Source organism: Triticum aestivum, chromosome 2B (assembly GCF_018294505.1).
Source record: "Triticum aestivum cultivar Chinese Spring chromosome 2B, IWGSC CS RefSeq v2.1, whole genome shotgun sequence".
Classification (NCBI taxonomy): Eukaryota; Viridiplantae; Streptophyta; class Magnoliopsida; order Poales; family Poaceae; genus Triticum; species Triticum aestivum.
Window position 1 is genome coordinate 145,445,809 of NC_057798.1, and position 23,471 is coordinate 145,469,279.

Consider the following 23,471-nt stretch of genomic DNA (forward strand, 5'->3'; position numbering starts at 1 on the left):
AAATTCACTAAGTGGATAGAGGCCAAACCAGTGAAAACGGCTGAAGCTGGGCCGGTGATCGACTTTATATTTGGCGTTGTACACCATTATGGTGTCCCCCATAGCATCATTACTAACAATGGCTCTAACTTCACAGCCGATGAGGTGGAAATTAGTGTGCTAACCTGGGCATTAAGCTCGACTACGCCTCCGTATATCACCCTCAAACAAACGGTCAGTCAAACGGGCTAATGGACTGATAATGAGCGGCATCAAACCCAAGCTAGTGCGATCCCTACGGGAGTCGGATAAACAATGGGTCGAGGAACTCGATTCTGTACTCTGGGGACTACGAACTACGCCCAATCGCATGATTGGATACACCCCCTTTTTAGGGTGTACGGCGCAGAGGCTATCCTACCCTGTGACATTATTCATGACTCGCCTCGAGTGCGCATGTATGAAGAGAGAGAGGCCGAACTTGATCGACAGGACAACCTCGATGGCCTGGAGGAGGATCGTGACATTGCAAAAGCTCGTTCTGCATTTTATCAACAACAGGCTCGGCGATACCAAAGCAAAGAAGTGCGGGCCAAGACTTATAATGTCGGCGAGCTCGTTCTATGCCTCCTGGAGAAGAAGAAGGACAAGCTCAAACCTAAATGGGAGGGGCCCTTTATCATAGATGAAGTTCTCACAGGAGGGGCCTATCGCCTTCGTAATGCATCGTATAATCGCCTAGAGCCGAACCCATGGAACGTTGGTCGACTCCGAAGATTCTATGCATAAGTTCGGTCGTGTTCCTTTTTTTGTTTTTTCTCCTCTTCATCTCTTTCTAAGATTCCCAGGGCATGTTCGGATAGGCCGAACACTTAAGGGGTGCACACCATAAAATGTATATACCCCACGACACCTGGGGGCTTAACAGAAGCGTATTATTAATTTAGAGCCTCGAGCTCACAAAGCATATGCCGTTTGTTCATATACACTCCTTTTGCCATTATATGCACCTCTATGACTTAAGTTTTTGCCAAGCTAGGTTGCCTTGCTCCTGTGTTTATGCCCTATGTTCTCGATTTGTTCGGCTAGGGAGTAAAGGGAGCACCTCTGCGATTGTTACAACCGGATAATCCGGACGTGTACCTCACACGGGTGAAGCCAAAAGCTAGCGTTCTTAAGAGAATAATTGGTCGTCAATCAAATGACAGACTGTTACATTCTGGTAACTCCTCAAACATATAGAACAACTTTTTCTGTACTGCGGACCAAAGCACAGGCACGCATAATCAAAGCATGCCAACCCAAGGAAAGGAACCCTTAGCGGAACTATTCTCCTTGGAAGATGTTTCTTACATACGTAATATAACATACACCTCGAACTAAAATTCTTTGTCTGTTCGAGCATAATGACTGGGCTGCTTGGTTTCAGACATTGTGAATGCTTCTTTTCATTCCAAATAGTATCCGGAAACACTCCACCATTTTGGTTCAGAGGTTAAAGCCGAAAGCCTGCGATGACAAACTTTCCATATGTTCGGATAAAGGTACAGATTGATCATAAAGTACATTAATACATTGAATCAAATACTTATTCCTTATCTATTCCATCTATAAGACTATCTAACTTACAGTCTTCCTGCGAATACTTCGCAGCTATCATTACTTGGTCATACACCAAATTCAAAGGAATTTCTTTCCCGTCTGGTCCCTGTGGTCCCACTCGGGCCATATGATTTGGATCTAGCTTGGTGAAGCGTGTTTTCACCGTGGCCCAGGCTTCTTGTGCGCCTTCACGGCAGGCGGATATCTTCCATAGCTCAAACCGGTGTCGGGCACCTCTAAACAGGTTTGCCAAGCCCTCCATACTTTCTGGAGGGGTATTAGATGGCCATAATGCCTTGACCATACTCCTCATGGCTTTCCGGCCCGAGCATGTACCACGGACAGTTCCTTCAGCACGTCGCCTAGAAATCTGGATACTTCTTCTTCCAGTCAACCAGTTAACAGACCTGTAGCAACAGAGTCATGACGTTCCAAATTATGCACTAAACACGAGCCCCTAGGGTGGTTTTAAAAAAAGAGAAAGGAAGACATACCGAACATGCCGCCCTTCAATTTCTCATTTTCTTTCTGCGCGGCCGATAACTGAGCCTTTAAGCTCTCTATCTCTTCAGATTGTTTGTCTTTTTCCTCCTCGTGTTTTTTCTTCCTGGGATTGCGTAGTATTCTTCTCTTTGAGAACCTGCAGGTGATGTCGCTTGAAGCTACATCGGTATTTCCCCAAAGATAAAGGGATGATGCAGCACAGCGGCGGTAGGTATTTCCCTCAGATATGAAACCAAGGTTATCGAACTAGTAGGAGAACCAAGCAACACAATGTAAATAGCCCTTGCACACAAATAACAACCACTCGCAACCCGGCGTGTTAAAGGGGTTGTCAATCCCTTTCGGGTAACAGCGCCAGAAATGGTGCGCAGATGGGAGAAAGTTGTGATAGATTAAATAAATAGATTGCAAATAAAATAAAGTGCAACAAAGTATTTTTGGTTTAATAGATCTGAAAATAAATACAAGAGAAAAGTAGATCGCAAAGGCAAATATATGAGAAAGAAGACCCGGGGGTCCTAGGTTTCACTAGTGGCTTCTCTCGAGAAAAATAGCAAACGATGGGTAAACAAATTAGTGTTGGGCAATTGATAGAACTTCGAATAATCATGACGATATCTAGGCAATGATCATTATATAGGCATCACATCCAAGATTAGTAGACCGACTCCTGCCTGCATCTACTACTATTACTCCACACATCGACTGCTATCCATCATGCTTCTAGTGTATTAAGTTCAGGGAGAAATGGAGTAATGCAATAAGAACGATGACATGATGTAGACAAGATCTATCTATGTAGAGATAGACCCCATCGTTTTATCCTTAGTAGTTGATACATACGTGTCGGTTCCCTTTCTGTCACTGGGATCAAGCACCGTAAGATTGAACCCACTACAAAGCACCTCTTCCCATTGCAAGATAAATAGATCAACTTGGCCAAAAAAAACCCAAATATTGGAGAAGAAATACGAGGCTATAAGCAATCATGCATACAAGAGATCAAAGAAACTCAAATAACTTTCATGGATATAAAAAGATATAACTGATCATAAACTCAATGTTCATCAGATCTCAACAAACACACCGCAAAAAGAGCTACATCATATGGATATCCAAGAGACCATTGTATTGAGAAACCAGCGAGAGAGAGATAGCCATCTAGCTACTAACTACGAACCCGAAGGTCTACAAAGAACTACTCACGCATCATCGGAGAGGCACCAATGGAGGTGGTGAACCCCATCCGAGATGGTGTCTAGATTGGATCTGGTGGTTCTGGACTCTGCGGCCGCTGGATGAATATTTCATCGATGCCTTTAGGGTTTCTAGAATATTGGAGTATTTATAGAGCAAAGAGGCGGTCTTGGGGGCACCCGAGGTGGGCACAACCCACCAGGGCGCGCCTGGGCCTCCTGGCATGCCCTGGTGGGTTGTGCCCCCCTTAGGGCACCCCTAGGCGCAGCCAGGTCCCGTTGTGTTCCTTCTGGCCCATAAAAATTTTCTGTAAAGTTTCGAGGCATTTGGACTCCGTCTAATATTGATTTTCTGTGATGTAAAAAACATGGAAAAAACAGCAACTGGCACTTGGCACTATGTCAATAGGTTAGTACCAAAAAATTATATAAAATGACTACAAATGATTATAAAATATCCAAGATTGATAATATAATAGCATGGAACAATAAAAAATGATAGATACGTTGGAGACGTATCAGCGGGCCATATCGATCCTTAAATCGGGTTGCCTCACCGCTTCAAGTCCCGGGGGTGGTTTTCCTCGAAGAGGAGAGGGTGATGCAGAGATGCTAGCGTAAGTATTTCCCTCAGTTTTTGAGAACCAAGGTATCAATCCAGTAGGAGGCTCCTCAAAAGTCCCACGCACCTACACAAACAAACTGAGAACTCGCAACCAACGCAATAAAGGGGTTGTCAATCCCTTCACGGCCACTTGCGAAAGTGAGATCTAATAAAGATACTAAGATAAGATAAATATATTTTTGGTATTTTATAATATAGATGCAAAAAGTAAAGATGCAAATAAAAGTAGATTGAAAGGAAATATGATAAGAGATAGACCCGGGGGCCATAGGTTTCACTAGTAGCTTCTGTCAAGATAGCATAAGTATTACGGTGGGTGAACAAATTACTGTCGAGCAATTGATAGAAAAGTGCATAGTTATGAGATTATCTAGGCATGATCATGTATATAGGCATCACGTCCATAACAAGTAGACCGACTCCTGCCTGCATCTACTACTATTACTCCACACATCGACCGACTCCTGCCTGCATCTAGAGTATTAAGTTCATAAGAACAGAGTAACGCATTAAGCAAGATGACATGATGTAGAGGGATAAACTCAAACAATATGATATAAACCCCATCTTGTTATCCTCGATGGCAACAATATAATATGTGCCTTGCAACCCTTTCTGTCACTGGGTAAGGACACCGCAAGATTGAACCCAAAGCTAAACACTTCTCCCATGGCAAGAAAGATCAATCTAGTAGGCCAAACCAAACTGATAATTCGAAGAGACTTGCAAAGATAACTCAATCATACATAAAAGAATTCAGAGAAGATTCAAATATTATTCATATATAAACTTGATCATAAACCCACAATTCATCGGATCTCGACAAACACACCGCAAAAAGAGTTTACATCGAATAGATCTCCGCAAGAGAGGGGGAGAACATTGTATTGAGATCCAAAAAGAGAGAATAAGCCATCTAGCTAATAACTATGGACCCGTAGGTCTGTGGTAAACTACTCACAACTCATCGGAGGGGCAAGGATGTTGATGTAGAAGCCCTCCATGGTCGATTCCCCCTTCGGCAGAGTGCCGGCGAAGGCTCCAAGATGAGATCTCGCGGATACAGAAGGTTACAGTGGTGGAAATTGTGTTTCGTCTACCTCCTGGATGTTTTCGGGGTACATAGGTATATATAGGAGGAAGAAGTACGTCGGTGGCCGCCAGAGGGGCCCATGAGACAGGGGGGCGCCCTATAGGGGGGCGTCCTCCTATCTCGTGGGAGCCTCGGCAGCTTCTTGGCTTGCACTCCAAGTCCTATGGATCACGTTTGTTCCGAAAATCACGCTCCCGAAGGTTTCATTCCGTTTGGACTCCGTTTGGTATTCATTTTCTTTGAAATACGGAAATAGGCAAAAACAGCAATATGGGTTGGGCCTCCGGTTAGTGGGTTAGTCCCAAAATGATATAAATGTGTAAAATAAAGCCCATAAACATCCAAAAGGGGTAATATAATGGCATGGAACAATCAAAAATTATAGATACGTTGGAGACGTATCAAGCATCCCCAAGCTTAATTCCTGCTCGTCCTCGAGTAGGTAAATGATAAAAAAGAAATTTTTGATGTGGAATGCTACCTAGCATAATTTATAATGTAATTTTCTTTATTGTGGCATGAATGTTCAGATCCAAATGATACAAAATAAAAGTTCATATTGACATAAGAAATAGTAATACTTCAAGCATACTAATCAAAGTAATCAAGTCTTCTCAAAATAACATGGCCAAAGAAAGTTATCCCTACAAAATCATATAGTCTGACTGTTGCTCTATCTTCATCACACAAAGTATTTAATCATGCACAACCCCGATGACAAGCCAAGCAATTGTTTCATACTTTAATAATCTCAAACTCTTTCAACTTTCACGCAATACATGAGCGTGAGCCATGGACATAGCACTATATGTGGAATAGAATGATGGTTGTGGAGAAGACAAAAAAGGAGAAGATAGTCTCACATCAACTAGGCATATCAACGGGCTATGGAGATGCCCATTAATAGATATCAATGTGAGTGAGTAGGGATTGCCATGCAACGGATGCACTAGAGCTATAAATATATGAAAGCTCAACAAAAGAAACTAAGTGGGTGTGCATCCAACTCGCTTGCTCACGAATACCTAGGGCATTTTTGAGGAAGCCCATCATTGGAATATACAAGCCAAGTTCTATAATAAAAAATTCCCACTAGTGTATGAAAGTAACAACATATGAGACTCTCTATCATGAAGATCATGGTGCTACTTTGAAGCACAAGTGTGGAAAAAGAGATAGTAGCATTGTCCCTTCTCTCTTTTTCTCTCATTTTATTTTTTTTCTTTTTCCTTTTCTTCTCCTTTTTTTTATTTTGGCCCCTTTTTTTCTTTTTGGCCTTTCTTTTTTTTTCTCTTTTTTTTATTTTTGTAAAGTCCGAAGTCTCATCCCGACTTGTGGGGGAATCATAGTCTTCATCATCCTTTCCTCACTAGGACAATGCTCTAATAATGAAGATCATCACACTTTTATGGATTTACAACTCAAGAATTACAACTCAAAGCTAGAACAAGATATGACTCTATATGAATGCCTCCGGCGGTGTACCGGGATATGCAATGAATCAAGAGTAACATGTACGAAAATTATGAAGGTGGCCTTACCACAAATACAATGTCAACTACATGATCATGCAAAGAGCAATATGACAAAAGTAATGCGTGTCATATGAACAAAACGGTGGAAAGTTGCATGGAAATATATCTCGGAATGGCTATGGAAATGCCATAATAGGTAGGTATGGTGGCTGTTTGAGGAAGGTATATGGTGGGTGTATGGTACCGGCGAAAGTTGCACGGTACAAGAGAGGCTAGCAATGATGGAAGGGTGAAAGGGTGCGTATAATCCATGGACTCAACATTAGTCAAAAGAACTCATATACTTGTTGCAAAAATTTAGAAGTCGTCAAAAACCAAAGCACTACATGCATACTCCTAGGGGGATAGATTGGTAGTAAAAGACCATCGCTCGTCCCCGATCGCCACTCATAAGGAAGACACTCAATAAATAAAATTGTGCTCCAACTTCGTCACAAAGCGGTTCACCATACATGCATGCTACGGGAATCACAAACTTCAACACAAGCATTCTTTAAATTCATAATCACCCAACTAGCATAACTTTAATATTACTACCTACATATCTCAAAACAATTATCAAGCATCAAATTGATCATAGCATCCAATTCACTTTCTATGATAGTTTTTATTATACCCAACTTGGATGCCTACCATTCTAGGACCAACTTTATAACCATAGCAAATACCATGTTATTCTAAAATACTCTCAAAAAGATATAAGTGAAGCATGAGAGAGTAGTAATTTCTTCAAAATTAAGTCACCACCATGCTCTAAAAGATATAAGTGAAGCACTAGAGCAAAAACTATCAAGCTTAAAAGATATAAGTGAAGCACATAGAGTATTCTAGCAAATTCTAATCAAATAGGCTTCTCCCAAAGGGTGTGTACAACAAGGATGATTGTGGTAACCTAAAAAGCAAAGACTAATATAATACATGACGCTCCAAGAAAAACACATATCATGTGGCGAATAAAAATATAGCTCCAAGTAAAGTTACAAATGAACAAAGACGAAAGAGGGGATGCCTTCCTGGGGCATCCCCAATCTTAGGCTTTTGTATATTCTTGAATATCTTGGGGTGCCATGGGCATACCCAAGCTTAGGCTCTTGCCACCCTTTATTCCATAGTCCATAAAAGCTTTACCCAAAACTTGAAAACTTCACAACACAAAACTCAACAGGAAATCTTATAAGCTCCGTTAGTGAAAGAAAAGAAAACCACCACATAAGGTACTGCAATTAACTCATTCTTTATTTACTTTGGTGTTAAACCTACTGTATTCCAACTTCTCTATGGTTTATAAACTATTTTACTAGCCATAGATGCATCAAAATAAGCAAACAACACACAAAAAACAGAATCTGTCAAAAACAAAACAGTCTGTAGCAATCTGTAACTAACAAAAACTTCTAGAACTCTAAAAATCCTACCAAAATAGGAAGTCCTGGAAAATTTGTTTATTGAACAGCAGCAAAAATAATCAACACAAAATCACGTTCCTGTGATTTAACAAAATTATATTCGTGCGTGCAAAGTTTCTGTTTTTTAGCAGAATCAAATTAACTATCATCATAGGTTATCCTATAGGTTCTACTTGGCACAAACACTAATTAAAAGATAAAAACACATCTAAACATAAGGTAGATGCAAGATTTATTACTAAACAGGAGCAAAACCAAAAAACACAAAGAAAATTGGGTTGCCTCCCAACTAGCGCTATCGTTTAACGCCCCTAGCTAGGCATAAAAGCGAAGATAGATCTAACGAGTGTCATCTTTGGCATTAAATTCATAAGTAGCCCGCATGATAGATTCATAAGGTAATTTAACTTTCTTTCTTGGAAAGTGCTCCATGCCTTTCTTTAATGGAAATTGGAATCTAATATTCCCTTCCTTCATATCAATAATCGCACCAATCGTTCTAAGGAAAGGTCTACCAAGAATAATAGGGCAAGAAAGATTGCAATCTATATCAAGAACGATAAAATCCACGGGCACCAAATTTCTATTTGCAACAATGAGAACATCATTGATCCTTCCCATTGGCTTTTTAATGGTGGAATCCGCAAGGTGCAAATTTAAAGAGCAATCATCAAGATCATGGAAACCTAGAATATCACATAAAGTTTTCGGAATCATGGAAACACTAGCACCCAAATCACACAAAGCAAAACACTCATAATCTTTAATTCTAATCTTTATAGTAGGTTCCCACTCATCATTAAGTTTTCTAGGTATAGAAACTTCCAAATTAAGTTTTTCATCATAAGATTGCATCAAGGCATCAACAATATGTTTGGTAAAAGCTTTATTTTGACTATAAGCATGAGGAGAATTAACAACGGATTGCAACAAGGAAATACAACCTTTTAAAGAGCAATTATCATAATCAAATTCCTTGAAATCCGAGATAGTAGGTTCAATGTTATTAGAAGTTGAGGACTCTCCAATCTCACTTTTACCAAATTTAGCATCAAGATCTAAAGACTCTGAATTCTTGGGACGCCTTTTAGGCAAAGTTGATTCATCATCAGTCCCATAATCATCAAAATTCATATTGCAAAACATAGATCTAATAGGAGACGCATCAATAACTTTAAGATCCTCATCATTATTTTCATGGAAACTAGAAGAACACGCTTTTATAAAGCTATCTTTCTTAGCACGCAATCTAGCGGGTCTTTCCTTGCACTCGTCAATGGAAATTCTCATCACTTTGAGAGACTCATTGATATCATGCTTAGGAGGAGAACATCTAAGTTTAAGAGAATCAACATCAAGCGAAAGTCTATCAACGTTCCTAGCCAAATCATCAACTTTGAGCAATTTTTCATCAAGCAAAGCATTAAAATTCTTTTGAGAAATCATAAATTCTTTCACACTATTCTAAAAATCAGAGGGCATCTTATTAAAATTACCATAAGAATTATTGTAGGAATTTCCATAATTATTAGAGGAATTACTAGGGAACGGTCTAGCATTAAAGTTTCCTCTATAAGCATTGTTTCCAAAACTATTCCTACCAACAAAATTCACATCCATAGATTCATTATTATTCTCAATCAAAGAAGACAAAGGCATATCATTGGGATCAAGAGAAGTATTTTTAGTAGCAAACATCTTTATAAGGTCATCCATCTTTCCACTCAAAACATTGATTTCTTCTATAGCATGCACTTTTTTACTAGAAGATCTTTCGGTGTGCCATTGAGAATAATTAGCCATAATATTATCAAGAAGTTTTGTAGCATCTCCTAACGTGATTTCCATAAATGTGCCTCCCGCGGCCGAATCTAAGAGATTTCTAGAAGCAAAGTTCAAACCGGCATAAAAATTTTGTATGATCATCCATAAATTCAAACCATGAGTAGGGCAATTGCGAAGCATCAATTTCATTCTTTCCCAAGATTGGGAAACATGCTCATGATCAAGTTGTTTAAAATTCATAATATCGTTCCTAAGAGTGATAATCTTAGCGGGAGGAAAATACTTAGAGATAAAAGCATCTTTGCACTTGTTCCAAGAATCAATACTATTTTTAGGCAAAGACGAAAACCAAACTTTAGCACGATCTCTAAGTGAAAACGGAAATAACTTCAATTTGACAATATTGTTATCCGTATCTTTCTTCTTTTGCATATCACACAAATCAACAAAATTGTTTAGATGAGTAGCGGCATCTTCACTAGGAAGGCCGGCGAATTGATCTTTCATAACAAGATTCAGCAAAGCGGTATTGATTTCACAAGACTCAACATCATTAAGAGGAGCAATTGGAGTACTAAGGAAATCATTATTATTGGTATTCGAGAAATCACACAAATTGGTATTATCTTGCGCCATGACAACAAGTAATCCAACACACAAGCAAACAGAAAAAGGCAAGCGAAAAGAGAGGAGGAGATTGGGAAAGAGAGGGCGAATAAAACGGCAAGGGTGAAGTGGGGGAGAGGAAAACGAGAGGCAAATGGCAAATAATGTAAATGCGAGGGAGATGGGTTTGTGATGGGTACTTGGTATGTCTTGACTTGAGCGAAGACCTCCCGGCAACAGCGCCAGAAATCCTTCTTGCTACGTCTTGAGCTTGCGTTGGTTTTCCTCGAAGAGGAGAGGGTGATGTAGTGATAGTAGCGTAAGTATTTCCCTTAGTTTTTGAGAACCAAGGTATCAATCCAGTAGGAGGCTCCTCAAAAGTCCCATGCACCTACACAAACAAACTGAGAACTCGCAACCAACGCAATAAAGGGGTTGTCAATCCCTTCACGGCCACTTGCGAAAGTGAGATCTAATAAAGATAGTAAGATAAGATAAATATATTTTTGGTATTTTATAATATAGATGCAAAAAGTAAATATGCAAATAAAAGTAGATTGAAAGCAAATATGATAAGAGATAGACCCGGGGGCCATAGGTTTCACTAGTAGCTTCTCTCAAGATAGCATAAGTATTATGGTGGGTGAACAAATTACTGTCGAGCAATTGATAGAAAAGCGCATAGTTATGAGATTATCTAGGCATGATCATGTATATAGGCATCACGTCCATAACAAGTAGACCGACTCCTGCCTGCATCTACTACTATTACTCCACACATCGACTGACTCCTGCCTGCATCTAGAGTATTAAGTTCATAACAATAGAGTAATGCATTAAGCAAGATGACATGATGTAGAGGGATAAACTCAAGCAATATGATATAAACCCCATCTTGTTATCCTCGATGGCAACAATAATACATGCCTTGCAACCCTTTCTGTCACTGGGTAAGGACACCGCAAGATTGAACCCAATGCTAAACACTTCTCCCATGGCAAGAAAGATCAATCTAGTAGGCCAAACCAAACTGATAATTCGAAGAGACTTGCAAAGATAACTCAATCATACATAAAAGAATTCAGAGAAGATTCAAATATTATTCATAGATAAACTTGATCATAAACCCACAATTCATCGGATCTCGACAAACACACCACAAAAAGAGTTTACATCGAATAGATCTCCACAAGAGAGGGGGAGAACATTGTATTGAGATCCAAAAAGAGAGAAGAAGCCATCTAGCTAATAACTATGGACCCATAGGTCTATGGTAAACTACTCACAACTCATCAGAGGGGCAAGGATGTTGATGTAGAAGCCCTCCATGGTCGATTCCCCCTCCGGCAGAGTGCCGGCGAAGGCTCCAAGATAAGATCTCGCGGATACAGAAGGTTACGGTGGTGGAAATTGTGTTTCTTCCGCCTCCTAGATGTTTTCGGGGTACGTAGGTATATATAGGAGGAAGAATTACGTCGGTGGCCGCCCAAGCGGCCCACGAGACAGGGGGGGGCGCCCTATAGGGGGGGCGCACCCTCCTATCTCGTGGGAGCCTCGGCAGCTTCTTGGCTTGCACTCCAAGTCCTCTGGATCACGTTTGCTCCAAAAATCACGCTCCAGAAGGTTTCATTCCGTTTGGACTCCGTTTGATATTCCTTTTCTTCGAAATACTGAAATAGGCAAAAAAACAGCAATATGGGTTGGGCCTCCGGTTAGTAGGTTAGTCCCAAAAATGATATAAATGTGTAAAATAAAGCCCATAAACATCCAAAAGGGGTAATATAATAGCATGGAACAATCAAAAATTATAGATACGTTGGAGACGTATCAGGGGGCATCACATCACATCATTCTCCTAATGATGTGATCCTGTTATCAACGACATCCAATGTCCATAGCCAGGAAACCATGACTATCTGTTGATCACAACGAGCTAGTCAACTAGAGGCTCACTAGGGACGTATTGTGGTCTATGTATTCACACGTGTATTACGATTTCCGGATAATACAGTTATAGCATGAATAAAAGACAATTATCATGAACAATGAAATATAATAATACTTTTATTATTGCCTCTAGGGCATATTTCCAACATCCAAAAGGGGTAATATAATAGCATGGAACAATCAAAAATTATAGATAGGCTACTGGCATACAACTATCAATATTGCATAAGCTTTTACCTGTATATCCTTCGAGAACAACTCAATAACTCCGGCAAGTCCGTCTTGAGCGGCTCTGATATATGCATCCAATGAGCTGAGTGCGGTAAATTCTTGCTCGGAAAATGCCGAAGCGCGCATGGCCTCTTTCAATCGACGGTGATTCATCACACTCTCCACTTCAGAATTCATGATAGATACGTCGTCTGAATCCTCATGAGGTGGCAGAACTGGCATTGCATCGGCTCTCGTCCTAGTTGGCGAGTCCGGCACCGGATTGGCAGACATTCGGCTAGCAGGGCGTTTTCCCACTGTCCGCTGTGTGTTTCTCCTGACATCAAGAATAAAGAGAGACTTTAAACAATCTGGACTCGTACACGGGCATGTATTAAGCGGACATACCTCTTGGAAGACTGTGAGGTTTCTGCAGCGCTCCCGGTCCCCTTTCGTTTTGAACGACTACCCTACGTAGTGACTGCCCTTGAGGAGGTACGGTCCGCCGAGCGCCGATCCTATTAAAGTCCGGATCAGTATAATAGACAAAGGTGCAAGTAGGGATTTCCTTTTAAAGAGCCCTCCGAATACTTATGATGGAGAAGGGATAGGGGTGGGGGTAGTCGGTGGTGATAGCCACTTCCGAGCCGTCAAGGCTCGCTTGATAAAATACCCCATCATTGAACTCTATGTATATATTCGGATCCTCGCGAAAGCCAGGGTCTCCATCGCGATTATGATCCTCTGGCTGTGGGGCAGGATAGTGAACGTCCTCAATCATCTTCCGCCATGACTGTTTTAATAAAGACCAAACTGGATTAGCATGCCGTGACAGCAATAAGGCAGCACAGGCAATCAAAATCTTACCCATTCAATAGGATTGTACATGGAATAGCCTTCCCGACAATTTAAGCGGGGGAAATCTTCCTTTTCACCCTTATATAGACCGGCCAAGATTGTGGCCGGTTCGGTAGGGATATCCGGGCCCTTGCATCTGTAACGGGACGCGTCATCTTCTCCGTTGTAACACCATAAGGGAGTTACTCTGGATTGAAGAGGCTGGACGCACATCTTTATTGCAATAGCCATAACCTCGATTATCGAGAGCTCGGTATGGGCTATTAATCTGACCTTGCTAGCCAACCTTTTTATTTCCGCACTGTCTTCCTCCTTGGGACTTCGAGGATGCCAGTTGAAGCTTTTCTTCAAAGGAGCGCTGGAAAATTCAGGAAGGCCACGCCGAACTGGGTCCGGCAGTGGGACGTCATCCATATAGAACCATTCCGAAGACCACTGTGGGTATACCTCTTTGGGAGTTCCTATGAGGTATCTGGACCCGGCTATACACCATACTTTGGCACCGCCCACTTCAAATATGGAGCCTACTCGATGGCGGGGAACGAGGCAAAAGAACTTCCTCCATAGTTCAAAATGGGCCTCAATGCCTAAAAACAGTTCGCAGAGGGCAACGAAACCTGAGATGTGCAGAATCGAACCTGGGGTAAGGTTGTGCAGTTGGATGCCGTAAAATTCCAATAGGCCCCTAAGAAAGGGATGGATTGGAAATCCTAGGCCCCGCAATAGGAATGGGACAAAGCACACCCTCTCCTCCTTATTGGGGTTAGGGAAATTTTCAGCCATCACGTCGTTGCCGATTGAGGCCAATCCCGCTCAAACAGAGACTAGATTTGCGAGGGGAAGATAGCCCTGCATCTGAAGTTGACTCAGCTGAAGATGAGGCACTGAACAACTCTGCCAATCGCCCTCTTGAGGGCCATGGGGGTGCGAAGAGGAACCTGGGGCACTGACCATGATGGAAGGCTTTTTTCGTAGCTAATCGTGATGATTCTTCTTTGCGCGATGTGAGATGGCATTTGGGGATCTAATCTTCTTATATAGGAGCCGCCCGGGCATGACGAGGGGCTTATTTGCAAAAAGTCATGGACCGTTCGTATTCGCCCGGCGCGCGGAAATTGAAGCGACAACATGAGGGAAACATAAAGGCAGAACATAGAGGTCAGAACCACGCTGTCATTGGTCCGAAGTATAGTGAAGAACCTGCCTTGCAAAGCCAAAGACATGAGCCAGATACTACATCGTCATTGAAGGCAAGTTCGGGGGCTACTGAGGGAGACCTGGATTCGGGGGTCCTCAGGTGTCCGACCTATTCAAACATGGGCCGGGCTGATGGGCCGTGAAGATAGAACGGAAGATTATTCCCCGTGTTCGAATAAGACTCCTGGATGCGTGGAGGGCAAGATTGGAGTCCGGATGTATTGTTTCCTTCCCTTGTAAACCGCCTCTGTACCCCTCTGGTGTATATATAAACCGGAGGGTTTTGTCCGAAGAGATCATCAGAATTTACATAGGCTAGACAGCTAGGGTTTAGCCATTACGATCTCGAGGTAGATCAACTCTTGTAACCCCTATACTCATCAAAGTCAATCAAGCAGGAAGTAGGGTTTTACCTCCATTAAGAGAGCCCGAACCTGGGTAAACATCGTGTCCCCTTTGTCTCCTATTACCTTCGATCCTCAGACGCACAGTTCGGGGCCCCCTACCCGAGATCGGCCGGTTTTGACACCGACACTCGCGGGCAGGCGAGGCGCAGGCGTGGGCGCGCGGTCAAGGCTGACAGTTTGGGGTCGGTCGGTGCGTTGGGCGCCTTCAACTACACCCGGACATGCATGTCCGTTTTGGCACCCATTGCTACCCCAAACGGACAAAATCCGGGCAAAACGGACGTCCGTTTGGGCTCGTGCGCTGGAGTTGGCCTTAGCCCTAGGTTAGGCTATTTCCCCCTGCTTTGTGTGTTCAAGAAAGTATAGCTTATTTGATGTAGTTGGAATGTTTGGATTGATGCGGTTCTTGGTGAATTTTTTCCAACACGAGAGGAATTTGTATCAAATCAAATGGACTTTTTGTTATGGAAGCATGATTTGGGCCTATGATCCGTATCTAGCTTTTTTCTCTTGTTTGATTGCTTTTATTGTTTTGTGATGATTTATGTGGCAGGGTTACGGGGATGTAGACGGTGTTTCTTTGTTTTACTGATATGAAGGCCTTCCCGAAGCATCTAAAATAAAAATGCTCTCTCACATCCTGTGTCAATTCTTGGCCGATCGGAAAAAGGAAAAAACCACGTCATCATTGGCAGCAACGAGGACAGAGTAGTGACAATGTACTCAAAGAGGCGCAGCAACAACACCGTGACCTCTCCAGTCCCCCATCCCGTCCTCTCCCTCGAATTCTAGTGGGTCTGTCATCGACAACGATCGCTAGAGGAGATGCGGACAACACGTGGAGTTGCTATGGCGGAGACCCACGGTGAGTGGAGGGACACATTCCGCTTCTCGGTTTCCCGGAGAAGCCTCAACCGACGCAAGATATTGTCCACCTATTCCCGGCACCCTCCTCAACCCCAATCAACGGCGTCCTTCCCTCTCCCAAATTCCTCCCGTTAGTGCCCATAATCTCTCGGTCTAGGGTGTGAGGCAAGACCGTCACAGTAGTATGAGCAGCGCGACCACCATGTCAGTCAAAACTAAAACACAAGACAATAAGCTAAACATACTAAAAAACAGCCAAGAATGGCAACAAGGACCTGTATGTACCACGCAAAAAAATGCAATGACTTGCATGAATCCGCTAAGTAAACAAAAGGCATAACTCCGCTAGCTCCCTTTAAAAGCCACCATGTCTTTTTCTCATGCAAAACAAACAACAAAGGCACACACAGACTTTCCAACTGCCCCGCGTGTCGTCGCGCATTTGCCCGCTAGTTAGGCGTAAAAGCCTTGTCTAGTTTGTTGCGGCGACATGGGTCGTGCTCCTCCTAGGAACGGACACGCTGCGGGTCACCCGATGAGGCGTCTGGGCTGAACGTCCGTGGCTGCTTTGAGGGAGTCTTCGTCTCCCGGTTGCGCGGCTCAGCGATGTCGCGGTCGTCGATGGATCTTCCAGCGATGGTCTCGGTTGGCCCTGGACTACGTGACCATGGATCTTATGTCGTCCCTGATATGGGATTCTGGATTTTACGATGGTGGTTCGATGGGCATGCGACAGGCTCTCTCTACGGCGGGCGCGTGTGGTGGTGTAGGTGGCTAGCCAGCCATGTGTTTGGATGGCGAGACAACCGGTGAAGCAGTGCTCAGCGCGTCCTGGCCCAACTAAGACGATGCATGTGAATGTTGTTTCCTTGATGAAGGTATCGTCGTCGTTGTTGTTGTTCTCGTTCCTCTGCCCTAGGTCCGAGCTCCTCGGTCCAGACGATGATGATATCTATGATGTCGTGTTCACTCTTGGCGGCACCATCCCGACGTTTAATTCGGCTGGAAAGACCTGTGGTTGGCATGGTGGTCGTCGATGGCTCGTGTGGCAGCAGCAATGTGGGCGTGCGAGGTCAAGGCTGCGGCGAGACTATGGTAGTCGGCTCTCTAGGTGTCTGCGGGCTCGTCGTGGTATGTTTGTTGTGGTGGAGTCAAAGCTGTGTGGCGGGTCCTTGTGGCAACAACGACAAGCGGTGGATGGCCCATCTAGATGATTTTCCGCAGCCGCCAACCTTGCATAGTGCTCTGTCGCTCGTTTTTTCCCGAATCCATTGTTGCCCCATTGCTCGCATATGTGTTGTTCATTTGGCTTGGATCTTCATGTGTCCGCTTCGGCCACTTCGACGTGCACTCGGTCATTGGTTGCTTCCTTTAAGTCAAACCGCTTGCTCGGGGAGAATAGGTGACGATGACGCTAAGGTACAAACTCGTCGATGTTTCCTTCGTAGTAGTGTGTGGTTTATATTGTGTCCATGTGCAGTGAGTTGTATAGTTTATTGTCTTTTTTCTCTAATTAACCGGGCAACCCTCTTCTTCTTAATCACTGAAAATGATAAATCTTTGCCCCGTTTATTTATATAAATAAAAGAAAAATATGTTTTGCTTCTCCCTGTGTACTTATGGCAGGAAGCCAGGTACGATCGTGTGACTAGCGAGGCGATTGATCGGTGGCTTCCATCGGTTGACCGACGCCCATCGTCGTAAAAACGACGAGCTCTGGATCGATCGGTGCCTTCCTCCGCCTCTTCGTTGCCGGCGGTCGACGGATCCGACGAAGAAAGGCGGCGCACCGGTAGCGGTAGGCACGCAGACTGGCGTGCCACGACCATGCAGCCACCGCTGGAGCTCTCGCCGCCGGCACCCGCCCCTAGGTCTGCACACCCGTGACCTCTCCCTCCCTCTCTTTTCCCCTCCTCTTCCTAGTGCAAATTTGTTGGGTGGATTAGATCCAAACTAGAATCAGCCAAGAACACATCTCTACGGCAGCTATTGGTTAGTAGCCGAGATACACGCCCGCCCCTGAGAAATGCTTTGGTTGCGTAAGGTGAGCGTACTGCAAGATTGCACAAATGTTGTCCGGATAAACAGGTGAGAGTCTTGCGAGATTGGTGACACTTGATTTGTTATTTGTTTTGAGAATACTCTACAAAGTATAAACATCACCAGTTTACCTACTTGTAGTCCCCTGAATTTATAATTTGGGTCAGTCGAATTTCGCGTGAAGGAAGGAAGGAGCTCTCCTGAGGAGCCCTCTGGGTCTATCTTAGAGTGGCAGCCGGCAGGCGACCCCGGTATCTATCTTAGGGGTGTGGGGCATGGTACAGGTTCGTCGGAAAAAAACTGGTCATCGCCGGGCGGCGGAAGCACGGCGGTGGGCGGCGGTTCAGGGGAGCACCGTCGGTCGCGGGCGGCGGAGGCAGGCGGTTAGGCCTGTGCTGGATCGGTGAGGGAAGAGAAACAATACACGTATCGGTTTGAGGTTGAAGATGAAGCATTATCCGTTGGATCTTGATCCAATGGTTGAGATAGGAGGGGGAGAATTGGCTAACCGTTTTTAGATTTTCACGCGACTGGCGCCTAACCGCTCCCAAATATCACCCCCCAAATGCATGATTCAGAAATGTACCAATTTTAGCTCACTAAATAAGGTTATCTTTATTCTGTCGTACTGAGCATCAAGCTGTTGGCTATTCTGGGGTAGCTTATTTTAATTGTAGGGTGCCATCTTGATATACATCTTACTATGTAAAGCATTAATGTTTCATGACATGGAAATTTGTGTTTCTCCTTAATGTGTAGTACTGCAGTAAGAGCCTAAGTACTACTACCACATTTCCAATCTTTTTTCTATGATATCTGATTCCTCAATGCTGATACATCGTTCTTGAATTTTTTGTATGACAGAGAAGTGGTCGTCGCAGAGTGGCCATCTAAGAAAATCTGCCACTGCTTGGTCTCTACCTCAGCATCATCTGAACAACGTGTTTGGGCGGACCTACCAGACAGCCTGCTTCACCTAATCATTGCTCTCTTAAGCTCATTCCATGACCTCCTTGCTTTTACTGGCACCTGTCACTCTTGGCGTGCTGCGGTCTTTTCCTTCCCATCATCCATATATGCCTTTGTCTTCCCACCTCTCCATCTCAAAGCAGGTTTGCGTAGGGCTAATTGGCATTGCAACACAAGTTACAATCTCTTATCGAACTACAAATGGCATCTTTGTGATCTTGTGAGGACAAACTTATCTCTTCGCCACTCAGCTCCCCGTAATACTCCAAATTACATGCGCTATTTGGGCTGCTCATATGGGCATCTTATCTTCTCCTGTGTGGAGCACCTTCTCCTTGTCGATGTTTACACATGTACTAAGGTGAAGCCACCCAAACTCCACACCAACAGCGATTGTGTGATCGATAGTGCCATTCTTATGGCTCCACTCAGTTCATCCAACTCGTGTCTCCTCCTTTTCTCGAATTTATTCATCTTCCAGTGGCAGGTTGGAACAAATTCGTGGACAGAGTACCCTCTTGTTTCTGAACACTTTCTTATTCAGATTGTTTTGTTCAAAGGTCAGATGTTTGCCATAGACTTTCCCCAGACGCTGAAAACTATATCCTTGGCACCTCAGCCCAACGTGCAGGAAGTCGATGTTGTGTGGGGAGAGGACATTGTTGTTGGCTTGAATTATGATCCATGGTTGGTGGTCTGTGGTGACATGCTTCTCATGGTTGATCTTGTTGATGACTTGATAAGCAATGGCACCTTTCAGGTCTTCCGCTTTGATTCTTCAGCCGAACCAGCTAAGTGGACAAAGATGGAGAAGTTGGAAAACTGGGCTCTCTTTATCAGCCTTGATAGGAGGAGCCCTACATTTTCTTGCATGAACCCTGAAAGATGGGGCGGAAAGAGTAACTGCATTTATGTTCCAAGTGCGTCCAAAGACTCTGATGAACCTTGGATTGCTGTAGAGCTTGGTCAGGCAGTTTACAGTATAACTCGCTCGGATTCATACATTCTAGAAGGCAAAAGCAATCAGCTTGAGAGCCTCTGGGTGCTCCCCAGTTTGGTCTATGGTGTTGGCCAGTGAACAATCATGTTTGGTTGTCGCGTGTTTTTTACTCTTAGTGAGCCTCTGCATCAGTGCACGACAGTGGCAAGCGTTAAGCAGTTACAGAGGAAGAACCGGGAAGGAACTGAAGTGTCTAATTTGTACAACTCTGAAATGCTAAAAGTACCTACTGGACATGTATGTTTCCGAAAATGTCAATTTATGTTGAATTTTATTACGGTTTAATTGTTCATCCAGGAGCATATGCTCCTGGAGCCAAAACGCTACCCTTGATTGTGGATTGCCACAAGAACATCCTTACTTCGTTTTTTTTTCTCTGAGGGGGAGAATTACACAACTGTTGCAACCAGAGGAAGGAAGAAGTTCTTCATAAAGTGCAAGTTCCTCTTGGCTAATGTATTATCTTTAGTTCTCGATAGAAGGTGCTATTATCACCACCAGAGAGAGCATCAGCCTAAAAGTGCTCGCAGCAAAATGAATGAATTAAAAATAGTCCAGAAAAAACAGTGATTTGCAACTCAAGAATACTTGGTTCATTGATTTTGTAGATTCATTATTCATCGGTCTAATCAAGCAACTTAGCTAGTGATGAAGTTAGGAATAGATGTCATGAACATTTTTTTTTTGGTTCTTGAGGGAAGCTAATGTATTACATTTAGTTCTTGAGGGAAGCTCAGCACTGTAATTATCACAAACATGGTCCAGCTCGCACCAAAAGAAAAACGTTCTGACTTCTGAGGGAAAAACAAAACAAAACTGCACATCAGAGTTCAGAATGGTCCAAGAAGTATTTGTAGACGTAAAGAAGTTCAGAAAGATCCAGTATACCGTTTCATCATCCAACACTTTTAGAAGAAAAATGCAGCAGAACTAGCTACGGGAGAAGCTTCAACACATACATTCTCCATGCAGGCATGCATCTGAACACTTACAAACAAGTCCCTGTAGACTGTTTATTTTCTAGTCTCTGTTTATTTTGGCAGCATGCATCTGAACTCTGAAATCAATGCAATCAGCGCAAGAAATGAGGGCAAGATGTAAAATGTAAGTATTTGTGGTGGAAAATAAGATCTTGCAGCATCCTTGCTTGCAGAGAGTAAGCATTTTGAGCACACATGAGTTCCAAGAAAATCATCAAACTGTAACCAACTATATAGAAAATTAATGAGAGATGGGTTTGTTTGCAGATAATAGAGATTCAGAGATAAAATCTGCGGTGCTTATCCTATGTAAACTCTATATAGAGATTCAGATATTATGACATGCTAACTTCATTTTCTAGTTGGTTACAGTCTACATAGGATAAGCTCTGCATAGTATACATGACAAAACAATATAAGCACTGCAGATAACTTTTTTTTTAAACGGAGCACTGCAGATAACTTAGAGATTCAGAGTTTACAGAGGATAAGCTCGACAGCAACTACTGCATATTTAGGCTCCAAAATATGAATAACTTAGTTCGACAGTTGACAGAAGAAGTTTAAATTTAATTAGGTTCTTCTGAGCGTGCTGTCGATCCTTGATTGTCTTCAGTTGATCCATTTCCAGTGCTGCATTGTTGCTCTAACTCCTCCGTGACAGTTGCTAGGCATTCCGGTGTTACAAAAACAGGAAGACCAGACTCCAATCTTTTGTCTGGGATCCAGGTAGTCGTGCATCCAAATGGTTTGATATTTCTGTAGTCGCGTGAGATCTTAGATTCATCAAAAATTCCACTCCAGGTCCTACCTAGGTAGGGCAGGCTGTAGTATGGGGACATGTATGTAGCAGAGCTAACCCCAATCTTACAACAGATGGCGATAACATGAGAGCAAGGCTTGTGAAGTTGCTGCGGCTTGCTGCATGAACAGGTGGCAGTTTTTACCGAAAAAGGCTCGCGCCCCGCTTTATAGATAAAGCCAATGCCAAAGCCACAACCACAAAGTTCACACAAACACAAGGTCCACACGCACCCAAAGTCCAAGCACAAGAAAGCAACAAGGGGTACTGCTGAGGGCACAACTCAACAAGCCCAACACACAACCAAAAAGGCACACGCGCCAGAAGTGAATCATCCACTAGTCGGGCTCCGGGGGTGGCGGCGGGAGCGGAGGTGCCAGGCGGAAGGCCAACGAACGGAGGTCGGTGAGGAGTCTGTCGATGGCGTCCCGGTCCGGGGGGCGGCTAAGCGGCCGCCAGAGCTGCAAGTAACCACACATTTTAAAGATGGAGTCAGTCGCACGTCGAAGGGGCACCTTCTGAATGACAAGCCTATTGCGAACCGTCCACAAGGTCCAGGCCAGCACCCCGACGCACAGCCATCTAATATGTCTGTAGCGAGGGGGGGAGGCCTGAATTTCGGCAAGCAAGTCAGGGAAGTTGGTATTGCACCACTGTCCGCCAACCGTTTCGCGGAAACAAGACCAAAGGAACTGTGCCGTGCAGCACGAGAAGAAGATGTGATTAGCATCCTCAACCGTGGCACACAAGGGGCACATTCCATCACCAGGACCATGGCGCTTGAGGACCTCCACGCCGGTCGGGAGGCGGCCGCGGATCCACTGCCACAGAAAGATCCTAATCTTAAGTGGGAGGTGAATGTCCCATATAAGGCCGAAGGGCTCCGGAGCTGACGAGGGGGCAATGGCCGCGTAGAGGGATTTGGTGGAGAAGCGGCAACAGTGGATCCTTCAGATTTATTCATGCTGCGGGTATATTCCGACTTCAGGTGAACAGTCACCTCCCTCTTCCTTCCCTTATTTGTAAACTTCCGATCCAATACCTCACCACGAGCATTCTTCTCATCGGCGTACGTATATGTAAGTGTATGCGTCTCAGATTTCTGCATTTTGGAATTCATGTCAACCTGGACACGTTCCGGGAAGTTAATTGATGGGTTGCCAATTGCTTTGTTTGCTGCAGCACTTGTGTTTTTGAAGTACTTTACCAAGCGCAGGAATGTCACCTCCACTATCGCACTGAGCGGAAGGCATGTGATCCCTTTCAACACAGGGTCGTTCTTATATACATCAGATACAACACTGCCCATGATGCCATACCTTGCTCCATCTCGATCATATGCCAGTGACCACTTCTCCTTTGGTTTTTGACCGATCCAGTCAGAGAATTTTGTTATCTTTCTGTTGCTGTCATCAGCATGATCTTCCTTCACATTCTTCACAGAATCATGTTGGTTGCATGGGCTTTGCGCCTCAAGCTCTTCCACGTCATGCTTGACTGATTCCTGCTGCATTTTCCCACTAGCGCCACGTTCTTTCTCCGCCATATGTGTGGATGTTAACTCGTCTAGCTCCTTCCAGATTTTACCAAACTTATGGCGTCTCTTCTGCTGGCAAAGTTTCTTGAACATCAGCAACAGCTTCTTGTCGCCAAAATACGCAAAGAAGTTTTCAGCAAGGTCTTCCATGCACCACCGGCTTTCTGCTTTACGCCACTGTCGATATTCGTATTTCAGAAGGTCTTCCACAGCATCAATCAACTCCCTTTTGTAGTCGTGTATAATGCACACATCAGATTGATGCACCACTGCTCGCTCCAAATTCCTAAGAAACCACAACCAACTTTCCTTGGTCTCACCCTCAA

The 23,471-nt window shown here is 43.8% G+C and overlaps 1 protein-coding gene across 1 annotated transcript; it reads left to right on the forward strand.

Moving 5' to 3' along the window:
• Positions 1-17,433: 17,433 nt before the first annotated feature.
• On the forward strand, positions 17,434-20,103 carry LOC123043967 (uncharacterized). The gene is made up of 2 exons (XM_044466582.1): positions 17,434-17,688; positions 18,722-20,103. The coding sequence occupies exons 1-2, from the start codon at positions 17,645-17,647 to the stop codon at positions 19,902-19,904; spliced, it is 1,227 nt and encodes a 408-aa protein (XP_044322517.1). The 5' UTR covers positions 17,434-17,644; the 3' UTR covers positions 19,905-20,103.
• Positions 20,104-23,471: the final 3,368 nt, after the last annotated feature.